This window comes from Carcharodon carcharias, chromosome 5 (assembly GCF_017639515.1).
Source record: "Carcharodon carcharias isolate sCarCar2 chromosome 5, sCarCar2.pri, whole genome shotgun sequence".
In the NCBI taxonomy this organism is placed as follows: Eukaryota; Metazoa; Chordata; class Chondrichthyes; order Lamniformes; family Lamnidae; genus Carcharodon; species Carcharodon carcharias.
Window position 1 is genome coordinate 45,449,516 of NC_054471.1, and position 16,281 is coordinate 45,465,796.

The following is a 16,281-nucleotide window of genomic DNA, read 5'->3' on the forward strand; positions in this document are numbered from 1 at the left end:
CTAGGCTGTCTTCAAGCATGTCAGTTGAACTCAGGCTGAACACTCTCAGCTGCAGTGAAGCGCTCATCTTTGAGATGTTTTGCCATTAGACTGGCCGTTTTCTTCCCCCGCCCTCCAGCATGTGTTTGTGCTCAAACTTCAGTTGGTGCTGCCAAGACCACCCCCATCACACTGTCACCCTTGCCCCGAGGTTGCCTTTTCATCCTTCCCCCTTTGCAATGTTGCCCTTGCCTTGGCACCACAAGCCAGTCATGAAAAAGCTGCTGTGGAAACTTGCCTGTGCCCCCTCTGAATCCGTGGAGCTGCTGGGATCATTGAAAGCGCTGTGCAAAGTTGCGTACACTCACCTCTGAGTTCCCCTTGAAGTTGAGACTCACGACTTTTAAAGGCAGTTGTAAATCACACCGTCGTGAAATCTGCCGACATGTGATTTAAATTTGGCACGGGGGGATGATTCCGGTATGTGTTCATAATAATTAGATATAAATTTATTACAATTAGTATCCCGATGGTCGATGGTGTTTTGGATTTACATCATCAGGAAATGCAACTAGGGTCTTCTCATGAGTTTCTCCAATCTCGCCACCGAGCACACCCACCGCAAACGGGGGCACAAAATCCTGGCCATTGTAAAAACTCCATTCCCCATCTGTGAGCATATTCCTGTATAAGGAGAATACTATGATGTTGCTGTGTATCTGGGATTCAGTTACATTTTTGCTACATCATGCATATGTCTAACTGCTGTTTTAGGGCCCTTGTGCTGAAATTTTCAAAGCCTGGATGTAGTCCAATTAACCAATTAATTTAACCAAGTAAGTATCAAAACAATAAGCTAAATTAATCTTCCACCCAGGAGTGGGATTTCTCCTCCCTGTCTCCAAGAAATCCTGAAGGTTGCTGCCATCCCATGAACATTCTTTCCCCACAACACCCTGTTGTCCTTCCCACCCTCCCCCAGGCCTTACCTGAGGGTTGCTGCTAGAGAGGGAAGCACCCAAAATTTCTCCCTCTGAAATGGGAGATGGACATCGGAAGCTTGCAGAAGTTATTAAAATACAGATTGAGGCCCAATTTTTGGCTCAGGCTCCCTGGTCAGAAGGGCTATGTGCCTGTTGGTAATTGGCCCAAGTGCGAGTGATAGTCAATTTTTATCTCAGGCATGTGTCATTTCCTACTTATAGTTTTTATGTTCCTTATTGACCTCTATTGACTTCATTCAAATTTCTAAGCAGAGTCCTCAATGGAATTTTGAAATAGAGTCTGAAAGAGCACAATTTCAGATTTAAACGGCAAAGGGATATTACAATTGGAACTTGTAATATAAATAATGAAAACTTGGAACTTTCATCAATCATTTAGTATTAAGTGTTAATTTAGAATAAATTAAAGAGAATTTATGTGTCGCAATTATTGTGGCAAATACTCAGGAAATCATTGCTTTAATAGTTGAATATATTGCAACATTACTTATGTTTCCTGAAGGGACATTTAAAGAGTGAACTGAGTGAATTAAATGCATTTATAGAAGTTAGTAACTCATTATTATAATTACAGAATGAATACATTTGCTTTATACTGGGGATCTTGTTTATTAAACAGGAAATGGTGTCAATTAGAAAAGATTCCGAATTATTGAAATGTTGTTTATCTTTAGTTTTGATGGATGATCCTTATAAAATAAATTAATGAAAAAATGAATAATCAGTCAGTGGGGTGTGTGAGGAAGATGGCTATTGGTAGAGGGAGAATTATTAAAAAGCTAGAGGTGTTTAAAGTCAATGTAGACCCCAAAAACATGTACTCACGAATGTCAAAATTTCTAAGCTGGGAGATGATGGGTCTGAAATAAAAACAGAAAATGTTGGAAATATTCAGCAGGTCAGGCAGCATCTGTGGCGAGAAATAATTAATGTTTCATTGAAACTGGGTTGGGTTGCCCACATGAGTCCAGGAACTTGGGCTAGACCCCTGTTCTACTTAAATTATTTAACTTTGAATTTCAAGGAGTAGATGTACTTTTGAGTTTGGCACCATTTCCACATCACAAAGGTTATTCTGTTCCTTTTGCAATGTGGTAGGTAGTCTCAGACAGTGGAAGTAACAGGGTGGATGCTGAAATAATATTTCCCTGTCTGGGAGAGACTAAAACTAGGGGACACAGTTTAAAAACAAGGTGTCTCTCAATTAAGACAGAGAAGAGAAGAGTTTTTTTCTCTCTGGGGGTTGTGAACCTTTGGAACTCTCTTACCCAGAGACCAGTGGAGGCAGGGTCAATTAATATTTTTAAGGTAGAGGTAGATAGATTCTTGACTAACAAGAGTCAAAGGCTCTCCGGGATAGGCAGAATGTGGAGTTGAGGCCACATGATCGCATTGAATGGCTGACCAGGCTCAAAGGGCCAAATGGCCTACTCCTGCTCCTAATTTGTTTGTTTGTGTGAGGTGTTATGGCTATGGGGGTGCAGTTTATAGTGTGGAATTAATTCTTGTATAGTCCTTACGACTCTCTGCTTGCAGGCAAAGGCTGTGCATTACCATTGGTTGAGACCTATAACAAGGAGCCACCTAAAGACCCTGTTGAATTGATGAGAGTAAGTGTGGGATCTGTTCTCATCAACTGGCAAGCATAGTCTACTCCTTTTAATTGAAGGGTGCTTTGAGAGTCTGTTGATATCAATAATAAAGTTCTAGTTAGGCTGCTGATAAATAAGTTATTTTAATCTTACATGAATAACATGGCACAATTGGGAGATTACAGTATAAAAACCCATCTGTTTCACTAATATCCTTTAGGGAAGGAAATATGCCATCTTTACCTGGTCTGGCCTACATGTGACTCCAGACGCACAGCAATGTGGTTGACTCTTAACTGCCCTCTGAAATGCCCCACCAGCCATTCAGTTCAAGGGCAGTTAGGGATGGACAACAAATGTTGGCCTTGCCAGCGACATCAACATTTCATGAAAGAATACATTTTTAAAAAAGGATATACAATTGAAGTTTACAGCACAGGATGATGCCATTAGGTCATTTGTAAAAATCCAAAATCAACCTATTTGCTCTCTTCCCAGAGCAATGTATCATCCTGTTTAAAATATACATCCATTTTTCCCTTAGGAGTTGTCATGTTCTCTGTCTCACCTGTGTGTGCTGATTCATCTTGCCTTTCCAAAGGGAAATGGTATGTTGGCCTTCATTGCTGCAATTGAACAATTTACAAAATTCTTAAAGGACATGACAGGGTATTTTTTTTATTCATTCATGGGATGTGGGCTTCGTTGGCTGGGCCAGCATTTATTGCCCATCCCTAGTTGCCCTTGAGAAGGTGGTGGTGAGCAACCTTCTTGAACCGCTGGAGTCCATGTGGTGTAGGTACACCCATAGTGCTGTTAGGAAGGGAGTTCCAGGATTTTGACCCAGCGACAGTGAAGGAACGGCGATTTATTTCTAAGTCAGGATGGTGAGTGGCTTGGAGAGGAACTTCCAGGTGGTGGTGTTCCCATCTATCTGCTGTCCTTGTCCATTTAGATGGTCATGGTTATGGGTTTGGAAGGTGCTGTCTAAGGAGCCTTGGTGAATTCCTGCATCTTGTAGATGGTACACACTGCTGCGACTGTGCACTGGTGGTGGAGGGAGTGAATGTTTGTGGATGTGGTGCCAATTAAGCGGACTGCTTTGTCCTGGACAGTGTCCAACTTAATCATTGTTGTAGGAGCAGATGGTAGGAGGGTAGATGTAGATAAGATGTTTCCCATAACGGGCAGGCCACTTAAGACTGAAATGAGAAAGAATTTCTTTACTCAAAGGGTGGTGAATCTTTGGAATTCTCTACCCCAGAGGGCTGTGGAAGCTCAACCATTGAGCATGTTCACAACAGAAATAGGTAGATTTCTGGATACTAATGACATCAAGGGATATGGGGATAGTGGGGAAAAATGGTTTAGAGGTAGATGATCAGCAATGATCTGTTTGAATGGCAGAGCAGGCTCAATGGGCAGAATGGCCTACACCTGCTCCTATGTTCCTAACCAAACCATCTTCCTTTACATCAGGTATGACTTTAGCCACTTTCCCTTTGACCTCAGTTTTTCTAGGGCTCCCAAAGTGGTACTCAGTCAAATACTGACTTGATGTTGAAGGCAGCTATTCTCATCCATCCTCTGGCATCCAACTTTTGCATCAATGTATGGACCAGGACCATAATGAGGTTCAGAACCCAATGATTCTGACATAATTCAAGCCAAGGTCCAGTCGACTCTCTCAGGTGGAGATGAAAGATCCCACTGCACTATTTTGAGAAAGAGCAGGATAGTTATTTATTTATTGCTCATTCAAATCACTAAAGATAGATTATCTGATCATTATAACATTGCTGTTTGTGAGAGCTTGCTGTGCACTTATTGGCTACCTTATTTCCCATATTACAACAGGGATTATCAAAAGTATTTCACTGTTCAATGCACTTTGGGCATCCTGAGATTGTGAAAGGCATGATATAAATGCAAAACTTATTTTCTTTATTGGTGAGTAGTCACTAAGGGTGACTCAGCCTGATAGAACTATTACTGACTCATTCCACCACTTCACTTATGACTCAAGGGAGACCAGTGCCCAATGTACCTTTATGACCGTGAAGTGAATTGAATAAGCCAGAATCAGCCAGTTGGTGGGGGCTTTGGGAGGAGCTTGTTGTCTCATCTCAGCCCTTTTGGCTGAAGACCTTGCAAGTGCTTCAGCATTGTTTCTTGACACTCATGTGCTTGGTTCCATTATGGTTGATGACTGGAATGTTCCTGGAGCTTCCCCTATTAAGTGCCTGGCTGCCTGCCACAATTCTTAATTAATGGCTATAGAGATTTGCTCTAATCCATTAATTATCAGACCTGTAACTATTGACCACTTCTTTTGTTGTTCAACATACAGGTAGCCTGTTTGTAGTTTCACTGGAATGTGACCTCATGGTACTATTACTGGCACACCTTTCTCTGTTCCCAACTGAACCAGGGGTCCCTCAGGCTGATGGTTGTCAAGGAGTGGTGCATCCCCCATGATGATACGAGTTTCTGAAAAAATACAATTCTGCTGTTGCTGGTAGTTCACAATGCCTCATGGATGTTAGTTTTAGGCTGCCGTCTTTAGTCTGTCCACTTAGTATAGTGGTCATGTTGCAGTACATGTGAAAGTGGAACTTTGTCTTGTTAAATTCTTTGATAAGTTACTATATGATAACAAGGAAGGATAACAATTTTGTACTCTAAGACTCTCGTATTTGAAGATTCCCCACTTCTGACACACTTTCCCATTTGTTAAATTTATTGCTCAGGTAATTTGGACCAGATTCATTCTTAACAATGTGAAATGATTCAGGCTGTTTAATTATATTATGGTGAACACTGACGTGGAAATTGGTCAATATAAAAATATTAGGGTGGTCAGGAGATGTCAATAAAAAATTAACCCAGGGAAAAATTATTGTTTGAAGTATGTTGACATAGATGGGACTTAGAGCTACGAGGGCACAAATTAGAAGGAAAGGAGGAAAAACAATTCTAGCTTTACATAAAATAACAGTAATAAGTATATTACGTTGTAAGTAAGTTTATGGTATAAGGCAGCTCATTCAGAGAAGTGAACATATGAAGCAGTGGAAGATACAGAGCCTGAGGAGAACATGGCACAATGGGCTCAGATTTGAATCACAGAGGACACACATCACAAAGTTAGCATGCAGGTACAGCAAGTAGTTAGAAAGGCGAATGGAGTGTTGGTCTTTAATACAGGGAGGATGGAGTATAAAAGTAGGGAAGTCTTGCTATAACTGTACAGGGCATTGGTGAAACTGAATCTGGAGTATTGTACCGTTTTGGTTTCCTTACTTAAGGAAGGATATATTTGCATTGGAAGCAGTTCAGAGAAGTTTCACTAGACTGATTTCTGAGGTGGATGAATTGTCTTATGAAGAAAGGTTGAGCAGGTTGGCCCTATACTCACTGGAGTTTAGAAGAATGAGAGATGATCTTATTGAACCATACAAGATTCTAAGGGGGTTTGACAGGTTAGGTGCTGAGATAATGTTTCTTCTCAAGGTGAGATCTAGAACTGGGAGCACAGCTTAAGAAATTTAGGATAGGGATGAGGTGGAATTTCATCTCTGAGGGTCGTTAGTCTTTGGAATTCTCTTCCCAGAGAGTAGTGAAGGTTGGATCACTAAATATATTCAAGGCTGAGTTAGACAGATTTTTGGATCTACAAGGAAGTCAAGGGAAATGGAGGACAGGCAGGAAAGTGGAGTTAAGGCAACAATCAGATCAGCCATGATCTTATTGAATGGCGGGGCAGGGTCGATGGGCCAAAAGTCCTCCTCCTGCTCCGATTCTTTATGATCTAATGAACAAAGAGTTTGCTTAGACAGAATGGGTTGAATGGCTTCTTTGTGCATGGTAAATTTCAGAGTTCTATGGAAACTGTTTTGGAGTAGCAAAAAATAGATGAAAATTGTGGACAATTGTGATGGAAATGGCAAAAACCATGAGCAGTCGGGGAGGGGGAATATTTTCTTATAGGTATGGGTGGTCAGCATTTTAAAACATACCACTAGTTAAAATTAAAATATTGGTGTTTGGTCTTTCTTAGCTCATCCAAGAGTAAAGGTAGTTTCCATCTTGTTACTGTAACACCTGGTCTCACTGTCACCAGATGCTAAGCTAATAAACAATGTTTAAAATTAGAATCGGAATTAAGGTGCTGCTGAGCTGACTGCTTACAAACTGTTATAGGAACCAGCTGAGCTTAGAGACTCAACAGGGTAAATTTTCACTTTTACTTCGGGTGGAAAATGGATGCCTGTGGACTGACCAGCTTTTTCACACTGAGCTGGATTTTCATTTCTATTCAACGGAAATAGAAACTGGGTTGGGTGTAAATTTAACAGCAGATTCACTAATTCCCATTTTCCTCTCGACTGTCAAAGAGAAAGTTCACCCCATATGGTCTTTCTAACTGTTCATTGGCTCCTTGGGTACTAAAGTCCAGACATATACCTGATTACAGACAGATATTGGGCTGTAACTTCTGAACTCCCCGGCATTGTATTGGGGTGTGGTACCCCAAAGATGTGCTGGGGAATCCCCTTTGAAGGTTCCCAGGTAAGGTTTGCATGGCAATTGTCCAGAAATACAAACTTCCCCTGGGCAATTGCCCTGCACTGAGAACCATTTGAAAATACGATCTAAATCGCAAACATCAGATGGTTCTGACTTGGTTACCCCAATAGTTACCCAGAAAAAGTTGGAAGGATTTTAAAGTCATGTCTAACTTCTGCGTAACTATTGTACAGGCCCGGACTGACCCCCCACAGGACACAACCTACACCCCCAACCCCCCAGGGGACCCAGCCCCCCTCCCCAACTACCCCACCCAGGGGTCTCCTCCCAAACCCCCAATCCCCAGGGGATTGTCCCAAACCTGACCCCCCCCGACTAAACCATCCCATGGGACTCCCCCACCCCCAACTACCCCACCCATGGGACTCCCCCCAACCCCCAGGGTACTTCGTCCGCTCCCTGACTATCCCACCACACGGAATTCCCTCACTCCCCAACCCCTCAGGACACTCCCCCCACCCTCAACTACCCCCCAAGTGATTCCCCCTATCCGCTTGGGACTCCTCCCTCCACTCGTCCCAGGCCTGACTGGACCAACCCAAGGCCGATCCTCCCCCACCCCGAGGCTTGAAACCCACAACCCCAACCCCCACAGAGGCCCGACACCCTTCTCCCCAACCCCCTCTGCCCAAACCGACCTCCCCTCAACCTCCAACTCCTCGACTGGACCCTCCAACTTCTGACTGCTCCAACCTCTGACCCTCCCAGCATCCTCCAGCCCCCTGATCTCCGACTCCCCACCCCGGCCTCCAATTCTCCCTGAACTACGATCCCCCCTTGCCAACCGCTGAAACCCCCCACTTCCCAAATCCTATCCCCAAACCTTAGACTGGCCTGGCCTGTAAGGTCCTTTAAATTTCGAAGGACTTTAAACTTAACCTGGTTTAAGGCAGCTAGTACCGTAAAAAAGGGGCATGGCCTAATTCACTTCGAATTAGTTGCACTTCGATGCTGGGGACGTGCTGCACTACCTGGATCTCGCCCAGCCTGGGTCGGAAGGTTGAGTGAGATGGGACCGAGAAAAGGTTAAGGTAAAAAATTGGGTATGGAGTGGCAATCCGACGCCTCATGGCAGTTTTGAAAGTTTTCTCAACATTCAGGAGATTGTCCTGGTGAAAGCATACATATCGTCTAGAAGAGTAGCAGTTGCTGTAACTGGGCAAATATTTACTGTTAGGTGGGCTGATAGAAACTGAACACCATGCTGCTAATTAATACTTAAACTGGTAGGGAAAGTTGAGCTTTAAAGGGGCTATAAATTATAACATTTATTTGGGATGATATAAATAACAAATCACTTGCCATTAAGTTGGATACATATATATACACCAATATAAAAAATAATTTATCTGGTATTCCTAGCTTAACTGCTTAATTGGTGTAGATAGCTTTAAATGCTATTTATTTTGCTTGTGTTTTCAGTCCAAGGACCTAACTTGATACAGTGCTGTCAGCAAATTTTGTAACAAGCACTCTTCTCAAGTCATTCGTGAATAATAAAAACAGGAATGGGCCCAAACCAAATCTTGTCTAAAATCTAGTCGCCACCCACAGGCAGAGCTTCTTTTTCATTTATGCCTCTTATTGTCAAGCCAATTTTCCATTCACACCCTGCTTCCTGTATGGACTCTATTCCATTTTCCAAGCTTTTCCTTCCACATATCATCTATTCGGAGGATGCAATCTTCCATACTGCTTCCTTTTTCCTCAATTGAGGGTTCTCTCCCACTATGGTTGACAGTACCATCAACTGTGTGAACCCCATTTCCCACGCTTCTGCTCTCACCCCTTCCCCACCCTTCCAGCGTCATGATAAATTTCCATTTGCTCTCACCTTCCATCCAACAGATCAATCTCTACCATTTCCACCATCTCCAACAGGATGCCACTGCCAAACACATCGTCCCTTCCCCTCCCTTATTAGCATGCCAAAGGCACCATTCCCTCTGCGACACCCTGGTCTGCTCCTCATTCACCCTGAGCACACCCTTCCTTTTCTATGACATCTTCCCATGCAAGCGTATGAGATGCAAAACCTGCCCTTTTACCTCCACCCTTGTAACAATCCAAAGCCTCAAATAATCCTTCCAAAGGAACAATAATTTAATTGTACTTCTTTCCATTTATATACTGTATTCCCTGCTCAGAATGTTGTCTCCTCTACACTGGGGACACCAATTACAGATTGGGTGGCCGCTTTATGGAACAACTCCATTCAGTCCACAGACAAGACCTGGAGCTTCCTGTTGCTTGTCATTTCAATTCTCTACTTTGTTTCCACTCTGACATTTCTGTTTTTGGCCTGTTAAAGTATTTGAATGAAGCTCAACGCAAGCTTGAGGAACACACCGTATCTTTCAAATGGGCAATTTCCAGCCTTCTGGACTCAATGTAGAATTCAACAATCTTAAATCATAACATCTGCTTCCATGTTTATCATTTTTTTGGCTGATTTGTTTATTTCTCTTGTTTCGTTCTTAATGCCTTTGTGTTTGCGTGGCTGCTATTTTGCCATTTGCACCTTCTCTAGAGACTTGTTTAGTCTTGTGTCCTATTATCACTTCCTTTGGTTTTGTACCATGAAACATGTGTTATTTAATTTCTCCTGCCCTCCACGCTATCACACACCTTCCCTTTTATTCTCTTCCTCTTTCACTTCCTGAAAAATGATTACATGCCTAACTTTTCTTAAGGGAGGATCTTCCGGTTGGTGAGCGGGGGGCAGGGCCTGCTTGCCGACACGTAAAATGATGTGGGATGACGTCGGGTGGAACTCCTGACGTCACCCCGCGTCATTTCCATTTTCAGGTCGGCGGGGGCGCAGCCGAATCAGCTGTGCGGCCACCGACATGTCAATGGCCTATTGAGGCCATTTAAAAAGTAATTAACATAATTAATGGACCTGCCTGGTTGGTGGGCAGGCTGGGAGCCCTTCAGGAAAAGCATGGGGCGGGATGAGGTTTCATGAGGGTATTTAAATATTTAATAAAGGTTTCAATAAAAGTTATGGACAAGTCCCAACTTATGTGACAGTGTTACATCGGGGGACATGTCAGGGAAATCTTTCTATCATTTGTTTAACACACTCTCAGCTGAGGGAATCTGTTCCCCCGTCCGCACAGGGAGCGGATGTCACACTGTGCGGGCCTTAAGTGGCCCGCCCACGTAAAATGGTGGCACGCATCCAACTGGGGGCACTGATTGGAGGTGTGCCTGCCCATGCCCACTCCTGCACTTCCCTCCCAAATGTGGGGATAATTTTTCCCTTAGTTCTGATGAAGGGTCATCAAACTGAAATGTTAACTCTGTTTTCCTCTCCACAGATGCTGCTTAACCTGCTGAGTATTTCCAGAATTTTCTGTTTATATTTCCATTCAGTTGTCTTTTTGTTACGTTCCTACTATTAGGTCACATTGCTCAACAAACACAGTTATTTGCCTATCTACTAATGAGTGAATTGGTAATCGAGACAAAGTAGATGAAGAGTATCGTAAAATGAAGCACATGATGTTTGTTCACATAAGCAACAGACCACCGACACGTGTGCTTCTCAAACCAAAATCCATTCTAAACTACTGATTAACAATGTAGCCCATGCTACACAGCAACTGGGAAATACAATCACGTGGTCAATCTGCTCACATTCTCTTAAAGGTGTATCGCACCTCAGATTACCACATCCCTCCTCCTTTACTCAAAGGTAGAAATTACTATCTTTACAATATATTAATTATTTACATAAATAAACTATTTACAAATTCAGACTCTCTGGAGGCTTTTTCAAACGTGTCGAACGCTGTAGTTCTATGATTTCAGATGGTTTATCCGCGGTCTCCCTCTCAGGAGTCATCTTTCCACTAGGCTCTCCAGTAGGAACCTGTAAGTTTGTTTCTTTGCCCCTCGGAGGCTCAATGGGCCCTGCCAGTACTTTCAAAAGGGAGCTCCTTCTACATGTGGTGTAGACTCAAACGGGAATGCTTGGCACATCCTTTGTTATAGATCTGCTTCCCTTTCCCTGAGGTGATCTACATGACTCCTAATTATCCGACGTTCGACCGATATGTGATAGGAAAAGGGCCCTGTCACTGCATTAACTTCATCTAATAGCCATTTGGGCCCAGCTCCAAAATTCTTTGCAAAAATTGTGTCTCCAACAATGACATTTTTTTCACAACTGTGGTAATCATGTCCATTTTTCCGGGTCTCCTGACTTCTCTCTACCCTCCCACCTAAATTCGGCCTTATGAGACTCAAACCTGTACGGAGGAGCCTTTTCATCAATAACTCTGCGGGGGTAATACCGGTGGTCATGTGTGGTCTATTCTTTTTGGTGAATAGGAAGTGTGATAATCTAGTTTCAGTAGAGTCTCTATCCAGCTTTCTCATTCCGGACTTGAAGTTCTGGACTGACCTCTCGGCCAACCCATTGGATGCAGGGTGGTATGGCGAGGTCTTAACTCATGTTATGCCATTGAGACTTGCAAATCTTGGGAATTCCCCACTGGTAAATGCCGTTCCATTGTCAGACACCATCATTTCCGGTAATCCGTAGATCGCAAAACTCTGATGCAATTTGTCTATGGTGGTAGAGTTATATATGATCTTACTTCATATACATCCATCCACTTCGAGTGAGCATTTATGATCATGAGGAACATTATGTCCAAAAAAGGCCCCACGTAGTCAACGTGGAGGCGGACCCATAGCCTTCCTGGTCATTCTATAGGCTCATAGATGCATACAGCACAGAAGAAGGCCATTTGGCTCATCGTCTTCACACCAATCAACAAAGATCTGACTACACTAATACCATTTTCCAGCAATTGGCCCATAGCTCTGGAGGCTATTGCAATGCAAGTGAATATTTAAATTCTTCTTAAATGTTATGAGAGTTTCTGATCAACCACCCTGTCAGGCAGTGAGTTCCAGACTCACACTACCCTCTGGGTGAAAACAATTTCTCCTCAACTCCCCTCTTAGCCTTCTATCTCTTACCTTAAATCTACGGCCCCTGGTTATTGACCCCTCTTCTAATGGAAAAAGTGTCTTCCTATTCGCCCTATCTATGCCCCTCATAATCCTATATATATCTATCAGGACCCCTCTCAAGCTTTGCTGCTGCAAGGAACACAACCCCAGCCTTTCCAATCTTTCCTCAAAGCTCAGACCCTCCAGGCCAGGCAGCATCTAGTAAATCTCCTCTGCACCATCTCCAGTGCAATCACATCCTTCCTATGATGTAGTGACCAGAACTGCACACAGTACTCTAGCTGTGGCCTAACCAGCATTTTATACAGTTCCAGCATAACCTCCCTGCTCTTGTATTCCATGCCTTGGTTAATAAAGGCAAGTATCCCATATGCCTTCTTAACCACTTTATCTACCTGCCCTGCTACCTTCAGGGATCTGTGGATATGCACACCAAAGTCCCTCTGATCTTCAGTACTTTCCAGGGTCCTACCATTCATAGTGTAATCCCTTGCCTTACAGGGATGCAATGGAGCCGAAGGAGGAAACTTCTGTACTTGTTGGCACTGTATGCAGCTCTTGACTAAGTTTTCGATTTCTGTATCCATCCTGGGCCACCATAAGTAGCTGTGCACCAACATTTTCATTCTTGAGATGCACTATGCAATTTGGCCAATAATGGCTTTCTTCCTCTCAGAGGCACAATGACTCTTACTCCCCATAGCAAGATGCCATCCTGGCAAGTGAGCTTGTATCTCCTATTAAAATAGGGCTTCATTTCGTCAGACTTTGGCTCGTTAGATCAAACCTGTGAGACTTGTTCCCTTACGTGAGACAAAACTGGATCACGGTCTGTCCACTCTCTAATTTGTTTGGCACGTACCGGTGAGGAACCCAGAAAATTTAATAACAAGACAAGTTCTTGGGGAATTGGGACATTCACGGTGCTGTCCTTTAGAGATAATCGGCTCAGTGCATCGGCATTTGCAATCTGGCTTCCCGGCAAGTGGATAAAAGTATATTCATAAGTAGCTAGAATCAGTGGCCACCTTTGAATGCGTGCGGAGGCAACTGGGGGTATTGCCTTGTCTTTGCCGACAAACCAAGTAGTGGCTTGGGTCGAATACAATGGTAAAGTGGTGACCATGGATATATTGGTGGAACTTCTTAATGCCAAATATAATGGATAAACTTCTTTCTCTATTTGTGAGTATCTTCATTCTGCAACACTGAGTGTTATTGAGACGTAACCAATGGGCCATTTGGAGCCATCCGCCGTCTGGTGGGAGAGTCCTGCCCCTACTCCATAAGGGGATGCAGTGCAAGTCAAAATTAATTCTTTCTTGGAGTCGAAATGTACCAACAAGGCCGCTGAATGTATCAACAGCTTTACCGTTGTAAAAGCCTCTTGTTGTGAAGCTAGCCAAGACCACCTGTGGTTTTTCTTGAACAATCTGTATAATGGAGCCAGTACTGTTAACAAATTTGGGAGAAAACAGCCATAATAGTTAATCATTCCCAAGAAGGACTTGAGTCTTGTGGCGTTTTTCGGTGCTGGCACCTCACAAAGAGCTCTCACCTTTTCTTCTACTGGGTGAAGGCCAAGCGAGTCAACCCTATGACCCAGGTAAGCCACTTTTGCTTGGAAGATACATTTTTCAAATGTACTCTGGCTTGTGAGAAACGCTTAAAAACTCTTCCAGGTTAGCCAGGTGTCCGTCATCAGTTAGTCCTGTTACTAGGGCATCATTGAGATAAACTACAACATGGGGCAGTCCATGAAGTTAATTTTCCATGGTCCATTGGAAAATGGCTCTAGCCAAAGAGACTCAGAATGGGAACCTGGTATATTGGTATATGGTATAACCCCCTATGTGTGTTGATCGTCTCAAAATCCCGAGGGGCCTTTTCTAGTCCAAGTTGCTGGTAAGCATGGCTCATGCCGAGCTTCATATATGAGGTTCCACCTGCCAGCCTGGAGTGCAATTCATCAATTTTGGTATAGGATGCCTGTCTAGTCTGGCCACTTTGTTAACAGTCAACTTGTAATCCCCGCATATTCACACACTCTGGCTAGGCTTTAGTATTGGAACAATGGGTGCTGCCTATTTGGAAAATTGTACAGGTTGCAAGACTCCCAACTTTTCCAGCCTGTCTAATTCGACATCAATTTTTAGGGTACTGGCTTCACCTTCTTGAATCTGGGGTTGCCTCAGGATCCAGATGGATTTTAGCTTGCAGCCCTGAATCTTTCCAAGCTCCTCCCTGAAAACAGACACATATTTCTGTAATAATTCTTGTAGATCTTTCATTCAGAGTTGAAAAATCTTGGTCCACTCCAATTTTATTTCCTTAAGCCAATTCTGACTAAGTGGACTTGGACCCTTCCCTGCTACCACTATTAGGGATAGATTAACAGATTGATTTCCATACTGTACTGGAACCTTGCATATACCTCTCACTCATATGTCTTCACAGGTGTACGTCTTTAATTTAGCATCTGAATTTTCCAGATTTAATAGGTGGTCTCCTCCATTCAGATATTTGAACATATGTTCCCCTATTACTGTCGTGGATGTCCCTGTATCCCCCTCCATTCGGATGGGTTTCTCATTGACCTTCATTGTCACGTAGATGGGCTCTGTTTTGCCCAGTTTTAAGCTGTATAGTGAGCAAATATCTGACCCTGTTTCTTCTGGTTCCTCTATTATGTGAAATTCATGATTTCTACCTTTTTGTTTAAAATTTTGTCTTAACCTGTCTTTACAATGTCGCATAAGATGTCCATTTCCATGGCAGAGGAAACATGCGATTCTTTTAAATTGTTGTTCGTTTGCAGGCTGTCTGGTTCCATTTTGGCCGTTATTATTGTAGGTTTTATCTGTTAAACCATTGCTCTTTGCTGGTCTGTTAAAGATGGCTGTTTCCCGCCTTTCCATGGAGCCCAGCATTTCCGCGTCATTTCTAACTGGAGCCTCCCTTCTGACGTGAAGAATGGCGCCATTTTGTGCTCCCTTGATTGCTTCTGAATCCCTGACTGCGCTCTCCATTGTGAATGCCAACTCCAGCGCCTTGCTGAAGTCTAAATTTCTTTTTAACAGCAACCTTTTTTGAATGGTGTCTTTATTAATCTCATATACTAATCGGTCTCTTGACATGTCGTCAGTCGACATCCCATACTCACAGTGCTCTGTCAATTGTTTTAAGGCTGCTACATAGCAAGCAACTGTCTCTCCAAGGGTGAAACACCTCGAATTACTGTACTGGAATTGTGACCGAGGGTTTCGGCTGAAAGTGGCTTTTCACAAGGTTTACCCACTCACCAAAGCTCTTAGAATCTAGAGCGTTGGGTGCCATTAGACTATGGATTAGGCCATATGTTTTACTGTCATATGTCAATAAGGGGATCGTCTGCCTCTTCTCCTCCCCTGATGTGCCGTTGGCCAAAAAGAAGAACTCAAAGCGTTCAATGTACTGTGAGCAGTCATCGGTGGTCTGAACAAACGGCTCGATACGGCCGAACTGTGGCATAATGGAAGGAGATAACTCTGATGAATATGATGAAGGCTGTACTTACAAGCACCTACAAGGTACGGCTGATTTTCTTCAGTGTCATTCCTGCGGCTTTTTGTGGTGTTGTTGACTGGTTGCATTTTGCCTCGTCACCAGTTGTTATGTTCCTACTATCGGGTCACTTTGCTCAGTGAACACGGTTGCATGCCTAACTACTGATGAGTGAGTATTAATCGAGACAAAGTAGATGAAGAGACCGTTGTAAAATGAAGCACATGCTGTTTATTCACATAAACAATGGAGCACCAACATGTGTGCTTCTCAAACCAAAATCCATTCTAAACTACTGATTAATGATGTAGCCGACTCTACACAGCAATTGGATAATACAATCATGTGGTCAATCTGCTCACATTCTCTTAAAAGTGTATTGTACCTCAGATTACCACACATTTACATTTTTACATTTACCATTTTCCAACAACACCCAAGAAGCTTGACACCATCCAGGACAGAGTAGCCGCTTGATTGGCACCCCATCCACAAACATTCACTCCCTCCACCACCAGTGAATGGTGGCAGCAGTGTGTACCATCCACAAGATGCACTGCGGCAACTCACCAAGACAGTACCTT

At 43.3% G+C, this 16,281-nt stretch overlaps 1 protein-coding gene across 1 annotated transcript in view; it reads right to left on the reverse strand.

Annotated features, from left to right (window-relative positions):
• LOC121277704 (G-protein coupled receptor 12-like) overlaps nucleotides 1–15,664 on the reverse strand; it is a 30,641-nt gene extending 14,977 nt beyond the window's left edge. The window contains exons 1-2 of the mRNA XM_041187340.1: nucleotides 15,393–15,664; nucleotides 14,257–14,398 (exon numbers count right to left, since the gene is read on the reverse strand). Coding sequence (XP_041043274.1) covers nucleotides 14,257–14,398; nucleotides 15,393–15,664 — 414 coding nt within the window. The remainder of the gene's footprint in view (nucleotides 1–14,256; nucleotides 14,399–15,392) is intronic.
• Between the last annotated feature and the right edge of the window lie 617 nt (nucleotides 15,665–16,281).